The 21104-nt window shown below is 37.9% G+C and overlaps 1 protein-coding gene and 1 pseudogene across 6 annotated transcripts in view; one reads left to right on the top strand and one right to left on the bottom strand.

The window, feature by feature from the left end:
• The window catches only part of LOC147914443 (uncharacterized), a 300164-nt gene that overhangs the window by 266519 nt on the left and 12541 nt on the right, over positions 1–21104 (bottom strand). The window contains exons 2-5 of one of the 6 annotated variants that reach the window (XM_087444688.1): positions 16571–16883; positions 5636–5698; positions 2311–2431; positions 1258–1339 (exon numbers count right to left, since the gene is read on the bottom strand). The exons of 2 other annotated variants lie outside the window; for them this stretch is intronic. In XM_087444688.1, coding sequence (XP_087300814.1) covers positions 1271–1339; positions 2311–2431; positions 5636–5698; positions 16571–16883 — 566 coding nt within the window. In that variant the 3' untranslated portion in view covers positions 1258–1270. The remainder of the gene's footprint in view (positions 1–1257; positions 1340–2310; positions 2432–5635; positions 5699–16570; positions 16884–21104) is intronic. 3 more of the 6 variants (XM_087444689.1, XM_087444690.1, XR_015555466.1) reach the window with 3 other exon arrangements.
• On the top strand, positions 13205–14391 carry LOC101387807 (elongation factor 2 pseudogene; annotated as a pseudogene).

Raw genomic sequence — 21104 nt, 5'->3', positions numbered from 1 at the left:
TGGGGGAGAGAGAGAGACAGAGAGACAGAAAGACAGAAACACAGAAAGAGGGGAGAGGTAGGGATGTCCTTATTTCCTTCTCAAGAACCAGAAAGAGTTTAGCAAATGCTAGCTATCACGACACAACAGATTTCACTAATTCATACTCTTCCTTGAATGGCCCTTAAAATACACTACTTCCTGCCAATGGAATCTTTTAACTTCACTGTATGTGGGCAAGACCATGACTAATGACTAATGACCTTCAGATATAAAAACAAAATGAACAAGAAGATTTGCTATATGAGTTTGCTGACAATCCCACAGGCATTTTCAACAAATTAAAAGCAATTTTTATTAAGAGGAAAGTAAGAGATGCTAAAGCAGTACTTTAATTATTAGTTTGGGTGTATTAAGAACGTATATTGTTAGTAACTCCCATTTTTTGAGTTCCTACCCAATGTCACGCAATGGGCCTTTACATACATTGTCCCACTCAATCTCCACAGCAAATCTTGCTCACAGTCACGTGATTATAAGTGGGAGAGACTCTAAGTGAACCTACTCACATTCTCCCTTCATCCAGGTCTCTGCTCAAATCTTGCCTTCCTAGCCTCTTTCTCTATCCTGTTTTGTTTTCCGTCACAGCACTGATCCTCCCCTAACAAATCATATACAGGTTTATTCAAGTCTCCTCCATCTACAAACTGTAAGAGCAGTATTTTTTTCTATTTTGTTTACTGTTGAATTTCTAGTGCAAGGTTACAGTTTTTTGTCTATAACAGGTCCTTGATAGGTATTTGTTAAATAAATGGGTGTGTGAATGAATGTTTGATGAATGAAAAAATGGGCAAATGGACAGATTCTTCTCTCCTTCAGAATCCCCGATGTTTTCACTATACCATACTGCTTCACAATTGCAAAGGCATTTTATTATTTCTAACAACAGCAAACTCACTTCTAACTGTTACCCTGAAATCCTTATTCCCCAATCACTGCCCATCCTGTTAATAACACAGGGCAGGAAGGCTAGAGCTTTAACTGGAGGCTATAGGATAACAACAGGGCAGCAATAATGTCCTGCTGGTGTAGAGAGCCAAAACAAGGACTGCAGTAGTCAGATGTCCTCCCTCCTGAGAGTCCTGCTCACACTTGGTAGGACTGGGAAATTATAAAGGATGGTTGCTTTCTGAAGACAAGCTCAGTACCTGAGTAGAGAGATGGGGAAGCCCTCTATGCTAGGGAAAAGGGAGTGGTGAGCATAAGCCCCAAACTCACCAGTATCGTAGTTTTAACCCACCCAACAGCTGGCAGGCCGGGCCTTCTGTTGTTTCCTTTCTTTCCAGGAAATCAAGATGGGCTTACAGAGAAAAATTAAAAGACATTTAAGGAACATAAAAACTATTTTAGAAGACAACAAAAAGAAAAACTTTTAATGGAGGAAAATAAACTACAGAGAAGGGACAGTACAGAAATTGAAAACAAGTAAAATATATTTAAACAGAAAAAGGAACATATTTGCAACTTGCAGTAAGACAATCAGATATTTCTAAAGTGGAAATATTGGACATGAAAGATTTTTGAAATAAATAATCCAATGGAGTAGCAGGGTGAAGACATTCAAAATTACATGACTTAACTGGTAGACTGGGGCAGAGAACTCTCCCAGAAGGCATGAGAAAAAAAAACAGAGAAATAGAAGAAAAAATGAGAAGACAAGACAAGAATGTTGGAGAAAAGAAATAGAAGTGTCAAAATTCATTGAGTTGGAAAACCAAAAGAGAAAATAAAGAGTGCTGGCAGGGGATAAAATAGTTGATAAAATTATAGCCAAGAATCTTTTCAAAACCAAAAACGGATTTATTATTAGGCTTCATTTGACAGTGTTCTATGGCAGAGACAATTCTCTGTTTGTACCAAACTATTTCACTGACCTCCTGGGCACACAACAAGACTACATTTTCCTTCCCTTCCCCTTGTATCTTGGTGGAGCTAAATGACTTATTCTAGATCAAAGGAGCCAGGCAACTGGATGACCACATTGGACAACTACCTGCCAAACAGCTAAACGGACTGTCAAGAGAGTGAAAAATATATTTACTGATTTTAAACGCCTGGATTTTGGAGTTGTTTTTTACAGCACTTAACCTAGTCTGAGCTCCTAGTGTGCTGGGATAGATAATCAAAAAACAAAAGTCAAACCTAGACATATATCCACAAAGAAAATGCCAAAATCAAATCATGTATAAAGGAATAAAAAAATCATAGTAACGTCTCTTCAATAGCACCAGGATATGCAAATACTGAAGGAAAACAAAATTGAACACTTACTTTAATATTTATCTGAACTAATATATACATATTTTGGTAAAATAAAGTGTCAGCATAAAAATTCTCAGAAATTTTATCATAACGTGTATCTTCTTTGAAAGATTCTTTAAAAGATATATTCCTGCAAGAAGAAAAATGAATAGAAAAGAAATAAACGTTATATTGCAAATAAAAATGCATAAAGAATTTACATTGTAACTAAATAAGGAATAGCAATACAGTCCTAAAACTCCTTACAATATCAACACAGAGCAAAGGAGTCCTTTTGGGTGGGACAATAGATATCGATAGAGAAAAATATATAATTATGGGTCTCTAATATAACACACAACTTTCAGGCCAGGAGAAGTTTTGTTACAGCTAATGGTAGGAAAATAAAAAAACGGGAAACATAGTAAATAAAAATCATCAAAACATTACAGAAATAAGTCCTAGCATAACTGAAATTATAGTAAACAAAAACAGGCTAAACACACTTAATACAAGATGAGGATTCTCAGTTTGAACTTTAAAAATATACACAAATCAAGTCATGAAAAGGCATGGAGGAACCTTAAGTGAATATTACTAAGTGAGAGAAGACAATCTGAAAAGTCTACATACTATATTATTCCAACTATATGACATTTAGGAAAAGGCAAAACTATAGAGAATAAAAAGGTCAATGATTTCCAGGGGTTGAATTGGGAGAAAGATGAATAGGTGGAGCACAGAGGATATTCAGGGCAGGGAAAATACTCTGTATGATACTATAATGATGGATACACGTCATATACATTTGTCTAAACTATAGAATGTACAACATCAAGAGTGAACCCTAAGGTAAACTATGGACTTTGGGTGATTATGATGTGTCAATGGAGGTTCACACTTGGTAACAAAGTACCATTCTGTTGAGTGATGTTGATAATGGGGGAGGCTATGTATATGCGGGGGCACAGGGTATATGAGAAATCTCTGTACATTCCTCTCAATTTTGCTGTGAACCTAAACCTGCTCTTAAAATACACACACACACACACACACACACACACACACACAATGTTGTCCAGAAGTGACACATTTTATAAAGGGTGAGGGCAGAGAAATATTGTGGGAAAAGCAAGGTTTAAAATGCATATCTTTTGAACCAAAAGCATATGAAACAAATATGAATCAGAAGAAAACTGGATATTAATTTCAATATCAGCCAAAATATAATTTCGGATAAAGGCAAAATCACTTCTTTATTCTACTGTTTCTTTAATGCTGGCACTGTTTTCAACAGTCGGGTTATAGCAAGGAGAATCAAAATTGTCCTTGCCTTCATGCAGTTTATATTCTAAAAGGATACAAATTAAAGAAAAACACACACATAAAATAAAACATATAAGATATCCTCAACATTGAGGGTATAATGCAAAGTGAAATAAGTCAGAGGGAGAAGGTCAAATACCGTATGATTTCCTTCATTAAGTAGTAGATAATAACAACAATACACAAACACATAGGGACAGAGATTGGATTGGTGGTTACCAGAGGGGAAGCGGGGAGGGAGGAGGGTGAAAGGGATAATTCGGTACATGTGTGTGGTGATGGGTTGTAATTAGTATTTTGGTGGTGAACACGATGTAATCTATGCAGAAATAGAAGTATAATGATGTACACCTGAAATTTTTACAATGTTATAAACCAATGTTACTGCAATAAACAAAAAATTAAAAAAAAAAACATATAAGATATCATGTGGTAATGAGTACTTTCAAGAAAAGTAAATCGGGATACATGGAATTAAAAAGCAAGGCGGCATTTGAGCAGGACTGAGAGGAAGAGAGGTAAATAAACATGAAGTTATCCAAGGGAACAGGATGCCACACAGGAAACAGCAATAACAAAGACCCTGGGATGGAAGCATGACTTGCATATTAAATATCATCAAATAGGACAGTGTGGCTGGAACGCAGTTGGCAAGTACAGATGGGTAGGTGAGGTTAAAACAATCACATAGGACTTTTTTTTGTCATTGTAAGGATTTGGGTTTTAACTATAAATGAGATGAAAAGACATAGGGGGCTTTTAAGCCAGATGAAAAATATGTTTTGAAAGGTTACTATGTCTGTCAAAGCAGATGGATGTGTTAGCAGGCTATTGAAATAATCCAAGCAAGAGATGATGGTGGCTTGGACCAGAGGGATAATGGCTGAAGTACAAAGAAGGCATTTGGATTCTGGATATATACTGATAGTAAAGCCCAGAGAACTGACTGATGGATAGGTGGTAGGGTATGAAAGAATGCTACAAGTCAAGTAGAACTTCAAGATGTTTTAGCGCATTTAGCGAAATGGTGGAAGACTGGTGGAGGAATAGGGCTTTTTTGGAGGGAGAGGGTGGTGATCAAAAGTTGACTTTTGGATATGTAAATTTTAAGATACTCACTGAATATCAAGAGGACACATTAAGGAGGCAGTTGGATATAACGGAGAAGTCCTGCCTGAAGATATAAATTTGGAAGTCATCAGGACATAGATGGTGATCTCATCTAGACTGATGGTTTTAAAAATCAAGATAGTGATTATAGATTGAGAAGAGATGATGTTCAAATATAGAGCGTTCTGACACACCAATATTTACAATTCAGGGAGATGCTAAGGAGGCAGTCAAGGAAACAGAGTAGTACTGGCTGGTGAGGATGTGATTGGTGGCTAATAATAATTATATAAAGCAATAGTCAATCTCACTAATAAGACAAATGTAAATTAGGATAACAATATGGTATCATTTTACATCTCTAAATAGGAAGAAATAGCACATCAAATAGCATCTCTTGTTGGTGAGTGTTTGTAAAATCTTGTCAGTCAGAGTGTAAATGGATGCAGACATTTTGGAGTGTGATCTTAGTACTTAGTAAAATAGAGCATGCATATAACTTATTACAGAGCAATCCAGACTCTGGGTTATGTACCATAAAAACACAAAGATGCACAAGGAGAAAGAAAATAATGGGAGGATATTAATAAATAATACATGCTATAATCATAAAATAGAAAGCAATTAACCAATCAAAGGGAATGAACTAGATCTACATATAGTAACTAATATTTTTGGAATATCTTTTTGAGAGAATGAAGTTTAGAGTACATCGCTAATATGAAGATTAAATATATATACAAGAAACAGTTTTACACATATCTTACAGATACATATACATACATATATGGAATGGAAAAGTAAAAGAACATACATTAGATAAGTGAGGGGTAAGATATATAGAAGGAAGGCAAGGGGAATAGGCTTGGTGATGAAATGTGAAAGGAAATAATGATAAAATTGTATAGAGTGTTCTTGCCTAAACCAATTATGATTCTGTTCTTTGAACTGAATAATCATCTGAAATCTCTTGATCCATTTCCTGAAGAGAAAAAAATAAATAAAATTTTCAGTAATCAGACAACATTTACTGTGACTTAAATATAAAGTTTCCTATTAAAAGAATTTTTAAAAATGGAAAGTCAAATTACCTCTAGGAGTCATATTCATTTAAGAACTAAATGGTAATAAATGGGAAATACACTATGTCTTGAAGTATGATACATAGCAAACTTTTCCTGAACTTTTCTATGCCAAGAACCTTAAATAATCATGACACCCAAATATCAGAATCCCTGAAGAAAGTACTATTCCTTGCGATAAAAATTTCCAGACATCTGAAAAATAACTTTCTACATAACAAAGTTTTCTATTTTTTTATGATAATAGACATTGGAATATGTCTAATACATACTATATTACTCCTTCTCAAATAGAAGGCAATGTATGGAATTTAAAATCCATTACTAATTTATACCCTAATAGCCAGCAAGATAGCAAGAGGTCTTTTTGCCACTGTTCAGTAAAATCTTCCTGTCCCACAGATTTGATTATCATTTTCTGATCATCATTGCCATGGTCTCTCTGCTACCATTTATACTATTGGCCGGATACTTATCTTCTTTTTACTTTTTTCTTCCATTTTCTTTCTACTTTTCTTCTCTCTACATTTCTTCCTGTTTGAGCCTTGGACCCTATGACTCCTTTTCATTCTCTGAATTTCCTCTTATAAGAAATAAGAGAAAATTTTGTCTTTTGTTTCAAGTGAGTCTGATTTCACAGTCTGCAATCATCAATTTGGTCAGCAAACCAAACAATTCGACTTTTCTGGGAGGGGCCAGAAAAGATCCAGGTTTGGGTCTTCCCTAGGGAAGCAACCATTCAGAGCACCAGAAGTGGAAAAGAAATGGGCATTTCCGTTCTGCAACTTAATATTTCGGTAAATTCAATCAAATTGACTAACTTCTTTAAAGCTTCAGTTTTCTTTCATCTTTAACCAGGGACTAATAATAACACATCTCATAAGGCTATTTTGAAGATTAAACGAGACAAATACATGTAAAGCACTTATCTCAGTGCCTGGTTCATAAAATACTTAATATTCCCAATAATTTTGATACCGATTTTCAAATGTAAACCAACTATGCTGTTTTTTTCTAGATTCCATGTTTTAAATTTCTAAAACAGCCAAAAACTGCCCAACCAAGAAACTGAGATGTTCTAAGTACCTGAAATGCTGGTTTTTAGCCCTAAACTTCAAAATCCTTTTATATATTTTTAACAAAATTAGAAAATGTATAATTATCTTAAACTACCTTTCAAGTCCTCTAAAATATATTCACCAACATGAATACGATATTGCAAACATGAATAATAAAATGCTATACTACCCAGAGTTCACTAGGCTGACCACTTTATATTTTCATGAAACTAAATAGTTCTTAAATACTTTAGCCTAAGATCCTAAAAAGCTTTCTTGCAGTGACCCATAAGTATATTTCTTCTAGTTACACACCCAGAACTATTTTTAAACTTAGAATGGTACCTTCTATATAATACTTGAGAAAAACTGAAATTGCAAGACACAGATCTAATCTCAACAAACACAAGGTTGGGTCTGAGAAGGAATTCGTGGTAGTTTGCAAAGTTGGCAACTGAGCCATCTCCAACTTAAACTCTGGCTCAGTTAAATTTATCTTCCCTCTATATAATTTTTAGGATTGCACAGAGGAGAAAACATGTTATGATATTTATCAGACTTGATGCCATTCTATTGTTTGGAGGGGAAATTAAAATTAATTTAAATTTTCATGAAAACTTCCAGACATCTGAAATTCAAAATATCTTTCTCCAACATTTAACTTCATAAGCAGACAGTGTTTGTCCAAAAGTTCTTGTGTGTGAGCCAACAGAACAAAGGTCATGGATGTACCAGCAAACAGAAGGCTGAAACAAGATAAAGATGGATGATACAGTGTGCTGAACACAGTCTCATATATTGGGATATTCTTGGTTTCAATTTTGAGAAAACATGCCCTAATTAAATTCCAATACATTATTGATAATTTAAATGGAAGAAACCAGTTTTATAGGGCCTGTCTTAGCTCTGGTTCCCCCCAAAAAAGCAAATCTAAGACGAAGGTTCATGTGTGAGCAATTTATGGGAACATGATCACAGGTAACAGGAGTGAGGGACAGGGGAATGAAACAGGAAGTAAAAATGAGAACCAATACAAAGATACAGTTGCTCATTACTCTGGGAAACTGGTTTCTCTATCCCTCAGTAATCATCTGAGGAGCTTAAGAAATGTGTCTAGGAACCATCTGTCCACTGGAAGAGAGAGGGAGGCATTTATCCACCTTGTTTCACCCCCCACACTTCCAGGTTGTGTATGCATTAGTACAAAGTACAAAGGAGTTCCCATAGGTTGCCCATGATGTGGTATCAGAGAAGATGTGGACCAGGAAGTTAGAGGCACCTCAGTTCAGGTCTGAGGCTCTGAGATGCAGTGGCAAGGTGCCGTTAGATTCACCTGCAGGAAGATGCTGGAAGCCTGCAAAGAATTGACTGCTGCAGCAGTGGTTGGAACAGAAAGTATGGGCAAAGGATTTAAAACTATGCACAAAAGTTATGCATATTAACAATTTTCAATAGAGGAAATAGATGACTTTCCCATAAGAGAATTAATTTTCCAATCTGTCAAGTCACCAACAGAATAGTTGCCAGGAATACAGTCTTGTGATTGGAGAGTTCTGTACCTGAGGGCAGAAAGGGGTGGTTACAATATAACTCTTTGCTCTTGGAATTTTACTATTATTGTCTTGGGAGAGTATTGACACAGAAAATTTAGTTGCCTAGTATTTAACTCAACAAAACAAAACTTTAAGCAACTTTGACAACCAAACTTCAGCCTGAGTTTGTCCTACATGTTAATTTATCAAATAATGTTGCATTGTCTTCAAAACTCTCTTCTATGCTATTAATTTAAATCAACATATTTGATATTGAATAGTCTATGTCAATTTCACTTCCGAGTCACTCAGCAGCTTGGAGCAAAGTAATAACCAAGCCCCACCAAGAGGAAACATTAAATAAATAAAAAGAAAAAACAAAATAGTAATCCCAAATGCCTCAGTTTCATAATTAATATAAACAAAAACATGTTTAATCTGCTTTCAAGTGTAAATAACACCAACAGCATATTCACAGCTCACAAATGCAGTTTGTGAAACAATTTCACAACAATAAAGGAGGAAAACAAGTTTATCACAGCATGCTTCATGCTTCAAAAAGAATAAGTTGCTATAACTTTATAAAAGGCAATTCAGAAAATTTAAGTTACAATATGGGAAATGAAATCAGTCTGGCATTCCAAGAAAAATTATAACAGTGACTATTTATTATGTTTTATGATACCTTTTAAAAATCTAAAGGAATTCTAATTAAACATTTTTCCTCTCTCCTTCTCAGTTAAAAGACAAAGATTGTTTCATTGGATAGAATGCATATATTCACATTAATTTGAAAGAATGACAAACAGGATTCATTAATATAATTAGTTAATTAATATAATAATATTATAAGTTACTATCATTATAACTGGTGATTGATAGCATTTACTGGCATACTTTTGGTGAGAATTCAGCAACTATTACCTACTTCCAATCCAAAAGTAACCTATAGACTCAAATTCTTTGCCATACTATTCTGGTAGGCTACTTTGGTTAGAAACAGTCTTAAATAAAACTTGGCTTAGGGTGAAATTATCTCTGAAGCATCTCCCTCTTTTTGTGAGTTCTTCATCATTGCATGCTTCTTTCTCTAAGAAAGGACAAGCCAGAGATCTCTTTGTCTAGCCATGCCCTGCCTGGCCTGTCTCCTCATGCAGCTTCCAGACATTGGAATTGTCCTTCTGAGACGCCATCTCCTCAGGATTTAAAGAGACAATTTAAATAAATTTAGAGGTCTTTGCGGTGGATTAAAGATGGCCATAAATTCGTTAACTCTTGTCTCAGTGAGAGAGAGGGTTTATTTTCCCTCCCCTCGAATCTGTGCTGGCTTGTGACTAGTTTAACCAATAGAGAACAAGTGGCTTATGCCAGATCCAGGCCTACCATTTAAGAGGACTACCAGTTTCTGCCTTACATGTGAGATCCCTGAGCCCCCACATGATACTGAGCCACCACGTAAGATGTTCAACTGCCTTGCTGGAAAGACTACAAGAAGTCTTGAAACTGTATGGTTATAAAGAGGGGTTCAGTTGTCTCCACCAAGACGTCAGGGAAATGAGTGAAGCCATCTTGTATACTCCAGGTGAAACTAGTTTTCAATTAAATATCACCAAGTGGTCCAATCACTACTAGATGGTACAGAAGAATTGCCCAGCAGAGACTGTTTGAATTCCTGCCCCATAAAGTCATGATAGATAATAAAAATGGTGAAAAAATGTATTGGGATAGCTTGTGATTCAGCAATAGATAGCTGGAACAATCATATAGTCCTTTTCTTCCCATAGCTGACTGATCTACAGACTAGCCACTTCAGTGTCACACGGAGGAGGGTGTTGTTCTTGTTGTTATTGCTGCTATTTTTAATCTACGTGACTTGACTGCATTCTTAGGATATTCCTATTCAATGAGTCTACAGCAGAGCCTAGAAATATAAGCGCATCTTATGTTCTAATATGAAAAGCTTTCCTTGAAGAAATCCCCTCTAAAACAAATTTGACAGTTATCTATTCTATGCTTGAACATTCAAATGATAGGGATGTATCCATCTCACAAAGTAAACCCAGTCTTAATTATGGAATGCTTTTGCTGAGGGTAGAAGAGAGTGATTCATAGGTCAAATGTCTCTGAAAAACTCCATGGCAGGAATTCATGAGCCACTAATGCTCTGCTATTAATCGATTCAATTGCATCACATGCTTCTTTTGGTCCAGCTTTGAACAGAGACTCTTGGTTCAAAATCATAAAAGAAAGAATCCATTTGGCTCAGTTCATCTATCTTTAGGCAGAGCACTTTATGCCAAAGTTTGTCATAGGCAATTGATCAGTCTGGAATCTGTCTTCCCTAGGTAAAGTGCCCACTCCAGTTCAATCAGCTGTGGCCATGGAACCAGGTCACACGCTCCAGAACCTGACTACTTATGGTGGTCGAGAATAGGGTCAGGCAATCTCCAAGAAGGAAATATAAAGACACCAGCACTGTGAAGTATACCTAACATATTTTCCTTCACATGCAAGTCTTTAATATTTGAAAAGATCTATTAATTACCCATATTCCATAATCTACTCCTCTCTGGTTATAATCATCAGGGTCCAGTCAGAAGACAGAAGCTACACAAGTTATTTTAATACAATTTAGTTAAAACAATTTTTACCCAGGTATATTAAAAAGCTGAAAAGGCAAAAGGGAACACTTAGGTATCACAGAGGTAGTAACTGCAGCCACCACCATAAGGCTGGGGAACAAAGGAGGAAGATAAAATTATCAGAACTTAGAAGCTTTGGGAGGGATCCTACAAAGCTAAGACTCAGACCTCTGAGGAAAAGGCATAGCTTTGCTGGTACTGATGCCTCAGGAGCTTGAAAGAGGGAACTTATGAGACTAGGACATGCACCTCTGACAAGGACGTGCTCTGAGTTTTGCTAAATTAGTACAGCAAGAGAACTAAACAAGTAAACAAACAAATCTCAATAGAATTATTACTTCATTTGTTCAGCCCACTATATTCCTATCATAGACACAGTGAAAGCCATGCCACACTGTAAATTTATATTGACATTTCAGTGAACTGTAGGATCTTTTTTTTTTATTTATATGAATTCCTACTGTACTAGGTTTTACCCAATCTTTGTTCAGGTAGGCGACTCTTTAAACTCAGGTGCTAGATTACAATTTATCCACAAAAATGTTAATGCTTAGTTTTGGTCATTCTACTGAGATTTTTTTTCCTTTTTTTTTCTCTGTCATCCAAAATACTTACTGTCTCCCAACTTCACTCATTTAGAGCAGCTTGGTGCTCCTTTGCTGGCTTCTCACCTACTCTACATTTTAATTTCTCTTCATGTGTTTGATGATAAAGAACAAAGAAGCAAACTAGATGTTAGATCATTCAAATTTGTCTGGAACTTCTTCCATGAAGTGGATCTATTTCTTTCTCGTTCTTCCTCACTTCTGAACATAGCTTTAAAATATATTTTGTGATGTCCTTCCCATCCTTTCCCAAGCCCACTCCCATTCTCTTAATGCAATTTAGTGGTTTGTGCTCCTCTTTAGCTTTCATCTGGGACTAGACATCCTTACACCCACAGATATTTATTATTTAAAACTGAATTTTTTCTTAATATCATTCTAGAGAAGGAACAGGGAGAATTATAACCATGAAGGTAAGAGCAGGCTAAACTCAGTAAAGCTCCATGAGAAGTTGTGGTCAAGTGTTTGAAATTCAAATGAGAGAGATTTAAGCAGTGGCATTTAATATAAATGACCCGAGGAGTTATTTCATTGATTTGTGCATCAAACATGTCTGAGAACACCACTGAAGATCCTAATTTAATTAGTTTGTGCTAAGGCTCTGGAATATGTATTTTGAGGGGAAAAAAATCTCCCAGGTGATTCTGCTGTGTACCCCCAATTAAAAACCAGAATTTTAGAATACCTCAAACCACCCTTTCCAGAAAACCACTTTTTCATATCTAATCTCAAAAACTCTTTACTCTAATGATATAAGAAAAACTCAAATTCTATCCATTCAAATGACTTTAAATAAACATTTCCATCTTGGATAATTAACAAAATTTGTCACTGAGAATAATTCCGTACTAGATAAAGTATTTAAAGTGAAAACATTTTTGTTATTGAAGTAACTGTATTCTTGCTTGGTTCTTTGGTTTAATAGTTCAAATATTAATGAGTGCCTATCTTCACTAGACACTGGATGTGCAAGTGATTTGAGTCTCAGTTTATTCACCTGTAAAAAAGAGAATAATGAAAAACACTTCTCATAGTTTGGGTATTAAATGAGAAATATTTATGGAAAAGATAAATGCTTAATAAATAGTAATTCCCTGCCCTCTACAGGAATACATTTCCAACAGAGTTGAAATATAAGTTTCTAGCAGATGTAGAATTTCCCATTTTGATTACTTAATACTATGACCACATATTAAGTAACAGGCACTATAGAAGCACTGTAGAAATAGAAATGGCTATGATATGATTCTTGTCCCCAAAGAGCACAGTCTCATGAGAAATGGAAGTCTACCCCCTTCTCTGAATTATGCTCTCATGAACTCCTTGGAAGTCCTCAATTCTAGCATTTTAATTAGTACTACCTGTAAAACAGTACTAATCGGCCTCCATGACTGGGAGACCCATAACAACTTATTTTCCCAGTCATTTTGGGGGTCAGACTGACCACAACTGCTGTCTGATTCACACATCTGTGAAATCACTGGCATGACCCTGAGAGATGGCTGTCCAAGGTTAGCACAGGAGTTCAGAGGTACAACATAATGATTCGATATTTGTATAGACTGCAAAATGATCACTACAGTACACAACCCCAACTACATGCCGGGGAAGAAGAAGGACCTAGACCTGAAGCCAATCCAGAGAACAATCCTTATGATGGGTCATTATGTGGAGCCCATTGAGGATGTGCCTTGCAGGAATATTGTGGGCCTAGTGGGCACTGACTAGTTCCTGGTGAAGACGGGCACCATCACCACCTTCCAGCACACTCACAACATTTGGGTGATGAAATTCAGCATGAGCCCAGATGTCAGGATTGCCATGGAGGCCAAGAACCCAGCCAACCCGCCCAAGCTGGTAGAGAGCCTGAAGCAGCCCGCCCAGTCAGACCCCATGGCGCAGTGCATCAATAGGAGTTGGGAAGCACATCATTGCAGGGCCGTGACGGTACCTGCAGATCTGCCTGAAGGACCTGGAAGAGGACCATGCCTGCGCTCAGGAAACCCGACCCCGTCTTCCCAAACCGTGGGACCAGCAGCGAAGACTCGAGCATGCTCTGCCTGTCCAAATCCCCAACAAGCACAACCGGCTGTCCACGAAGGCGTGGCCCTTCTCGGAAGGCCTGGCTGAGGACGTCGACGAGGGGGAGGCGTCTGCGCGCCAGGAGCTCAGACAGTGGGCCACCACCTGGCCGAGAAGTGCATGTGAGATGTGGCCAAGACCCGCGAGATTTGGTGCTTTGGCCCACCAGCCCGGGCCCCGACATCCTCACCGACGTCGCCCAGGGCGTGCATTCCCTCGAGGAGATTGAGGACAGCGAGGCGGCCGGCTTCCAGCGGGCCACCAAAGACGGGGCACTGCGTGAGGGGAACAGGCGGGGCAGGTGCTTCTCCGTCCACGTCGTGACGCCGCCCAGACCCTCCCCACCGCCCGCGCTGCCTGCACAGCGCGCCGGCCACCCGCCTGGGAATTCGTGGTTGTGTCCCGCACGGGAAGCGGGGCCGCGTCTTGGAGGAGTCCCGGGTGGCCGGCACCCCCGTGCTTGTCGTGGAGGCCCGCCCGCCCGTCAGCGAGTCCTTTGGCTTCGCTGCTCACCTGAGGTCCCACGGGGGTGGCCAGGCCTTCGCCAGGGCGTGTTGCCCACCTGGACCTTCGAGGATACCAGCGACCGCGGCCAGGTCTTGGCAGAGATGCACAAGTACAAAGGCCTGAAGGAGGGCATCCCAGCCCCAGAGAACTTCCTGGGCAGGTTGTAGGCAGCACTCCCAGCAGCACCCGATGATGGACCACAGCCAAAACTTCTCGAATTCTCCTCACCGCACCACGAGACTGTCCAGACACAGTGATGCTCTGCCTGACAGGTTCCTGGGGCCCACTCTGATCCGTCGCTCAACATGAACGCCTGATGTTGTTTCTTTTGATATTTGTTTCAAGATTTCAGAGGCAACAGAAATGCCCTTGCAGTAGGGACTTATTTGCCCAGCAAGGGAGGTGGCGTGGGGGGAGGGGGGGGCTGGAATTGGATACCCAACTTTTTTTTTATCATTTCTTCAGAGGGAAATTCAAATGTCCCAAAAAATTTTATAATAAACACATTAAGAGGTTTTAAAAAAAAATAGGCCCATAAAAATGTTCATTTATATCAGATTTAACCTGTAAGACACAATATACTTTTCCTCATTCTTGTTTGTTTTAATGTATCCTTTATCATGTTTATAATTTTTATCCTTAAGATCTTAAGCCTTCTTTTGCTCTCTTCAACAATTTAAGAAACTAATAAGGTGTTATCTTCCTAAAAGCTATTTTGGTATCCACTCTTTTTTAAAAAGTTCTCCAACTTTAGGTTTTTAATGATTCAGGTAACTTTTGTGAACTCTGACACTCGTCTTCTAAAACCTTTAATGAGATGTTTTTTATTTTATTTAATAAAATAAACCTTTAAATAAAATGTAATAATCATGGGGGGGGACAACAAATAGCTAACTAGAAAGTTAACTTGAATATACCAGACTCACATCTGTTCTTGGCCTCATTAGAGCCTTACTAGCAAAATGCGAGCTCATAAGTCACAAACATCACATCTAGGAAATACCCAAAGAAACCCATCGGATGACCAGCAGATTATTTTAAATGCATATTAAATATTTCTTTGCTGCTTGCTTTCTGGGAGGAATTAGACAAAACAGGGATAATAAAATAGCCATCGGTAGTACTTGAGCATTTACTTATTCCTCTGACTATTAACTCAATCTTTTAGTCCTCATCAAAACCTTGTTGGTGGGAATTTAAAATAGTACAGCTACTTTGGAAAACAGTCTGGTGGTTTCTCAAATTGTTAAACAGAGTTACCATATGAATGCAGAATTTCTATATGAAGCAATTCTACTCCTAGGATTCTATTCAAGAGAAATGAAAACATATGCCCACATAAAAACTTGTACATAAATGTTCATAGCAGAATTATTAATAATAGTCAAAAAGTGGAAACAATCCAGATGTTCATCAACTGATGAGTGGATAAACAAAACATAGTGTGTCCATACAATGGAATATTATTTGGGTCTAAAAAGGAATGATGTATTGATCATTGTTACATGATATTACAACATGGATGAACCTTGAACACATTAGGTCAAGTAAAAGAAACCAGTCACAAAAGAGCACAAGTTATATGATTCCATTTATATGAAGTTTACACAATAGGCAGATCTACAATGAAAGATAGCTGATTTGTGTTTACTTAGGAGTGGGAGTGAGGAGAGAGAAGATGGGGGTGATGAGTAATGACAGGTAATGGCAATGGTGTTTTTTTGGTAGTAATGAAAATGTTCTAAAATATGGTGATATTTGCACAATACTATAAATATACTAAAAACCATTGAATTGTGCACTTTAAGCTGGTGAACTTTATGGTATGCATATAAACTATACAACAATAAAACTATTTAAAAAGAAAAAACCTTGTTGCTGACTAAGGTGCCATTCTCATTCACAAATGAATAAAATGGAGATTCAGAAGTTAAGTGTCTTGGTCAAGTTTCAAATTCTAGAATTTGCTAAAACAGAACTCAACTCCTGTGTTCAACTCTAATGCTATTTCCACTTTATGAGCATTTCCCTCATAAAATAGGAACTAAAGCTTATTTGCAGAGACTACTTGGTCATTGAAAGGGTTTGCAAAATATTACCTTTGAGGAAAAATTAAGGGAGTTAAAGATGACAAAGACAATTATAGTAATATTAAATTACTTGTAGTGATGTTCTATGGAAGAAAAGGTAGAATTATTTTGTTTTACTGCAAAAGACAGAACTAGAGTCAAAGAGCATAAAGCTTCGGACTGGAAGAGGGAGTTAGGTTAATACCTAAAACTTGAACTTTGGGGTAATCAAAATTGGGTTTGAAACAAACCTCCCACCTAACACTGGGAAACATACTTAACATTGTTAATCCTCAGTGGATTCGTCAGGTATAATCCAGTTTTTTTTTTTTTTACATGATTCTTAAATAAGTAGAGATGTTCCTTGAGTGGTCCTTTAGCAAGCACCCAGTAGGTATGAAGAGTGCTTAGTGGTGGGCACCAGACACACCCTTCAAGGACTGTAAATGAAGAATCCAGATTGGAGATACCGCTAATCCCAAATATTGAAGGTCGTTGTTTTCTCCTGCTAATTTGCTTGGAAAGCACACAGGTGACCTTGACCAAACTAATGACACGATGGTTGGCTCTTACAGAGATCTGTGCAGCCCCTTCAATGAAAAGAGATAGAAGAGGCATAGGGTCAAAACAGTGGAAACTATCTAACTGTTAACACTTCAATAGATAAAGCTTCATTAGAAAAGAGCCAGACACATTAAGTCTAGGAAATACCAAGAAACCCACAGGAACTGGAGATACTTTAAAATGCATATTATTCCTTTTTCTACTTGGTTTCTGGGAGGAGTTACACAAAATAATCATGAGGGAGAAAAAAAAGTGAGCAAACTTTGAGTACTCACGAACATGACCTCATCCTCTACTTTACAAACAGAAACCATCAGATATGAATCCCCTCAAATTCCTATTCCAGACACACACTGTCTATCCCCATTCTTGCCTCCCACATATATGAACAAGACTCTCTCTTGTTGAAAATTAATCCTTTTATGTTCTGGTTCCAAACAATTTTCATCTCAAAGGAATTCTTTAATTATTTCCTCTATTTTTTTTTTTTTTATCTCCTTCTCCATCTCCTTCTCCTCCTCGTGACTCTTTCCCCTTAGGATGCAAAAGTTCTCATGCCTATTTTCCTAAGAGAAAAAAACCCTTCATTTCTATGTCCCTTCATAGCCAAGCTACTTGACAGTAATCTTTACTTGTCTTCACTTCCTTCCCTTCATTTTATTCTTCATATCTTTAGACTATATTCATTAAGATCACCAATAACTTCCTAATTTTGTTAACAAATCTCTTTCTTGACATTTGTTTCTTCCTTAGATTCTGTAATAGCTGATTCCTCTCCTACCTCTTGTACATTTCTTATATGTCATCTTTTCAGGTTCTTCTTTCTCCACCAGCACATGAGGAGGTGATGATTGCCCAGTGTTTCATCCTCACCCACCATACTGCCTCTGTTCTGCCCTTCAAATCCATTCCTCATCTCTATTGATAGCATTGTCATCCATCCAATTGTCCAAAACATCAACTTGAGCATGATTCCAGGTCCCTCTCTTCCTCTATTTCCCCTTTCCAGGCAAATGATCTTCCAGCACCATCAATTCAGGCTGTTAAATATATCTCAAATGCGTTCCCTCTTTTTTATTTCCATAGCCATAGTCTTGAGGACCTCATCAAGGTTTCATATTACCAATTATAAAAGCCTTCTAGCCTCAGGTCTTACCTTCCTTCAGCTAGCATTCTAATCTATCCTCTACATTGATGTTAAAGTAATATTGCTAAGATATAAATCTGATCACATTCGTTTTCTTTTAAAAAATCTTTCCATGGGGCCGGCTCCATGGTGTAGCGGTTAAGTGTTCATGCTCCGCTGCTGGCGGCCCAGGTTCGGATCCCTGGTGCGCACTGATGCACTGCTTGTGAGGTCATGCTGTGGCGGCGACCCTTATAAAGTAGAGGAGGAGGGGCCAGCCCAGTGGCGCAGGTGGTTAAGTGCTCGCGCTCCGCTGCAGCTGCCCAGGGTTCGCTGGTTAGGATCCCGGGCGCGCACCGGCACACTGCTTGGCAAGCCATGCTGTGGCGGCGTCCCATATAAAGTGGAGGAAGGTGGGCACGGATGTTAGCCCAGGGCCAGTCTTCCTCAGCAAAAACAGGATTTGCATGGATGTTAGCTCAGAGCTGATCTTCCTCACCAAAAAAAAAAAAAAAATATATATATATATATATATTTTCATGGTTTCCAATGCCAACATGATTAAGTCTTAAATGCTTGTGTATCACCCAGGGCTCTTTGTGCCCGCACCCTTTACCTTACACTCTACTCGCAGTTACACACATGGCCCCACCCACAGTTTGCTGAGTGGGGCATACCTTCTCAAGCCTCCCTGCCATTTCAAATGCTATTCCTGCTGCCTTGGATGTTCTGACTTCCCTTGTATGTCTAGTGAAATACTATGCCTTCCTCAAGACCCTGTTCAAGTCTCATCTCTGCTATGAAAGCTTCCTTGGCAGCTCATGAAAGAGTTTTGTACTCCCCCCTCTGGAACATATTTCTATTTTATACTTTTTTTTTTTTTTTTTTTTTTTTTTTTTTTAATTTTTGTTTATTGCAGTAACACTGGTTTATAACATTGTAAAAATTTCAGGTGTACATCATTGTACTTCTATTTCTGCATGGACTACATCATGTTCACCACCAAAATACTAATTACAACCCATCACCACACACATGTACCGAATTATCCCTTTCACCCTCCTCCCTCCCCTTCCCCTCTGGTAACCACCAATCCAATCTCTGTCCCTATGTGTTTGTTTATTGTTGTTATTATCTACTACTTAATGAAGGAAATCATACGGTATTTGACCTTCTCCCTCTGACTTATTTCACTTTGCATTATACCCTCAATGTCCATCCATGTTGTCACAAATGGCTGGATTTCATCGTTTCTTATGGCTGAGTAGTATTCCATTGTGTATATATACCACAGCTTCTTTATCCATTCGTCCCTTGATGGGCACTTAGGTTGCTTCCAAGTCTTGGCTATCCTGGATAAGGCTGCAATGAACACAGGGTGCATGTACCTTTGCAAATTGGTGTTTTCAAGTTCTTTGGATAAATACCCAACAGTGGAATAGCTGGATCATATGGTAGTTCTATCGTTGATTTTTGAGGAATCTCCATACTGTTTTCCATAGTGGCTGCACCAGTTTGCACTCCCACCAGCAGTGTATGAGAGTTCCCTTCTCTCCACAACCTCTCCAACACATGTTGTTTCCTGTCTTGTTAATTATAGCCATTCTGACGGGCGTGAGGTGATATCTCATTGTAGTTTTGATTTGCATTTCCCTGATAGTTAGTGATTTTGAACATCTTTTCATGTGTCTGTTGGCCATCTGTATATCTTCTTTGGAGAAATGTCTGTTCAGGTCTTTTGCCCATTTTTTAATTGGGTTGGTAGTTTTTGTTGTTGAGATGCATGAGTTCTTTATATATTTTGGAGATTAAGCCCTTATCAGATGTATGGTTTGCAAATATCTTCTCCCAATTGTTAGGTTGTCTTTTCGTTTTGTTGATGGTTTCCTTTGCTGTGCAGAAGCTTTTGAGTTTGATGTAGTCCCATTTGTTTATTTTTTCTATTGTTTCTCTTGCCTGGTCAGATGTGGTGTTTGAAAAGATGTTGCTAAGACTGATGTGGAAGAGCGTACTGCCTATGTTTTCTTCTAGAAGTTTCACAGTTTCAGGTCTTACATTCAAGTCTTTAATCCATTTGGAGTTAATTTTTGTGTATGGTGTAAGGTAAGGGTCTACTTTCATTTTTGCATGTGGCTATCCAGTTTTCCCAACACCATTTGTTGAAGAGACTTTCTTTTCCCCATTGTATGTTCTTGGCTCCTTTGTCAAAGATTAGCTGTGCATAGATGTGTGGGTTTATTTCTGGGCTTTCGATTCTATTCCATTGATCTGTGTGTCTGTTTTTGTGCCAGTACCATGCTGTTTTGGTTACTATAGCTTTGTAGTATATTTTGAAATCAGGGAGTGTGATACCTCCAGCTTTGTTCTTTTTTCTCAGGATTCCTTTAGCTATTCGGGGTCTTTTGTTGTTCCATATAAATTTTAGGATTCTTTGTTCTATTTCTGTGAAAAATGTTGTTGGAACTTTGATAGGGATTGCATTGAATCTATAGATGGCTTTAGGAAGTATGGACATCTTAACTATGTTAATTCTTCCAATCCAAGAGCACGGAATATCTTTCCATTTCTTTGTGTCCTCTTCAATTTCTTTCAGCAATGTTTTATAGTTTTCGGTGTCCACATCTTTCACCTCTTTGGTTAAGTTTATTCCTAGGTATTTTATTCTTTTTGTTGCAATTGTAAATGGGATGGTATTCTTAATTTCTCTTTCTGCTACTTCGTTGTTAGTGTACAGAAATGCAACTGATTTTTGTATGTTGATTTTGTATCCTGCAACTTTACCATAGTCGTTTATTACTTCTAAAAGTTTTCTGGTGGATTCTTTAGGGTTTTCTATATATAAAATCATGTCATCTGCAAATAGTGACAGTTTCACTTCTTCCTTTCCAATTTGGATCCCTTTTATTTCTTTCTCTTGCCTGATTGCTCTGGCTAGGACTTCCAATACTATGTTAAATAGGAGTGGTGACAGTGGGCATCCTTGTCTGGTTCCTGTTCTTAGAGGGATAGCTTTCAGTTTTTCACCATTGAGGATGATATTAGCTGTGGGTTTCTCATATATGGTCTTTATTATGTTGAGGTACTTTCCTTCTATACCCATTTTATTCAGAGTTTTTATCAT

The sequence above is a fragment of the Ceratotherium simum genome, chromosome 20 (assembly GCF_057802395.1).
Source record: "Ceratotherium simum simum isolate JZ-2026a chromosome 20, ASM5780239v1, whole genome shotgun sequence".
In the NCBI taxonomy this organism is placed as follows: Eukaryota; Metazoa; Chordata; class Mammalia; order Perissodactyla; family Rhinocerotidae; genus Ceratotherium; species Ceratotherium simum.
This window is presented reverse-complemented; position numbering and strand designations above follow the sequence as displayed.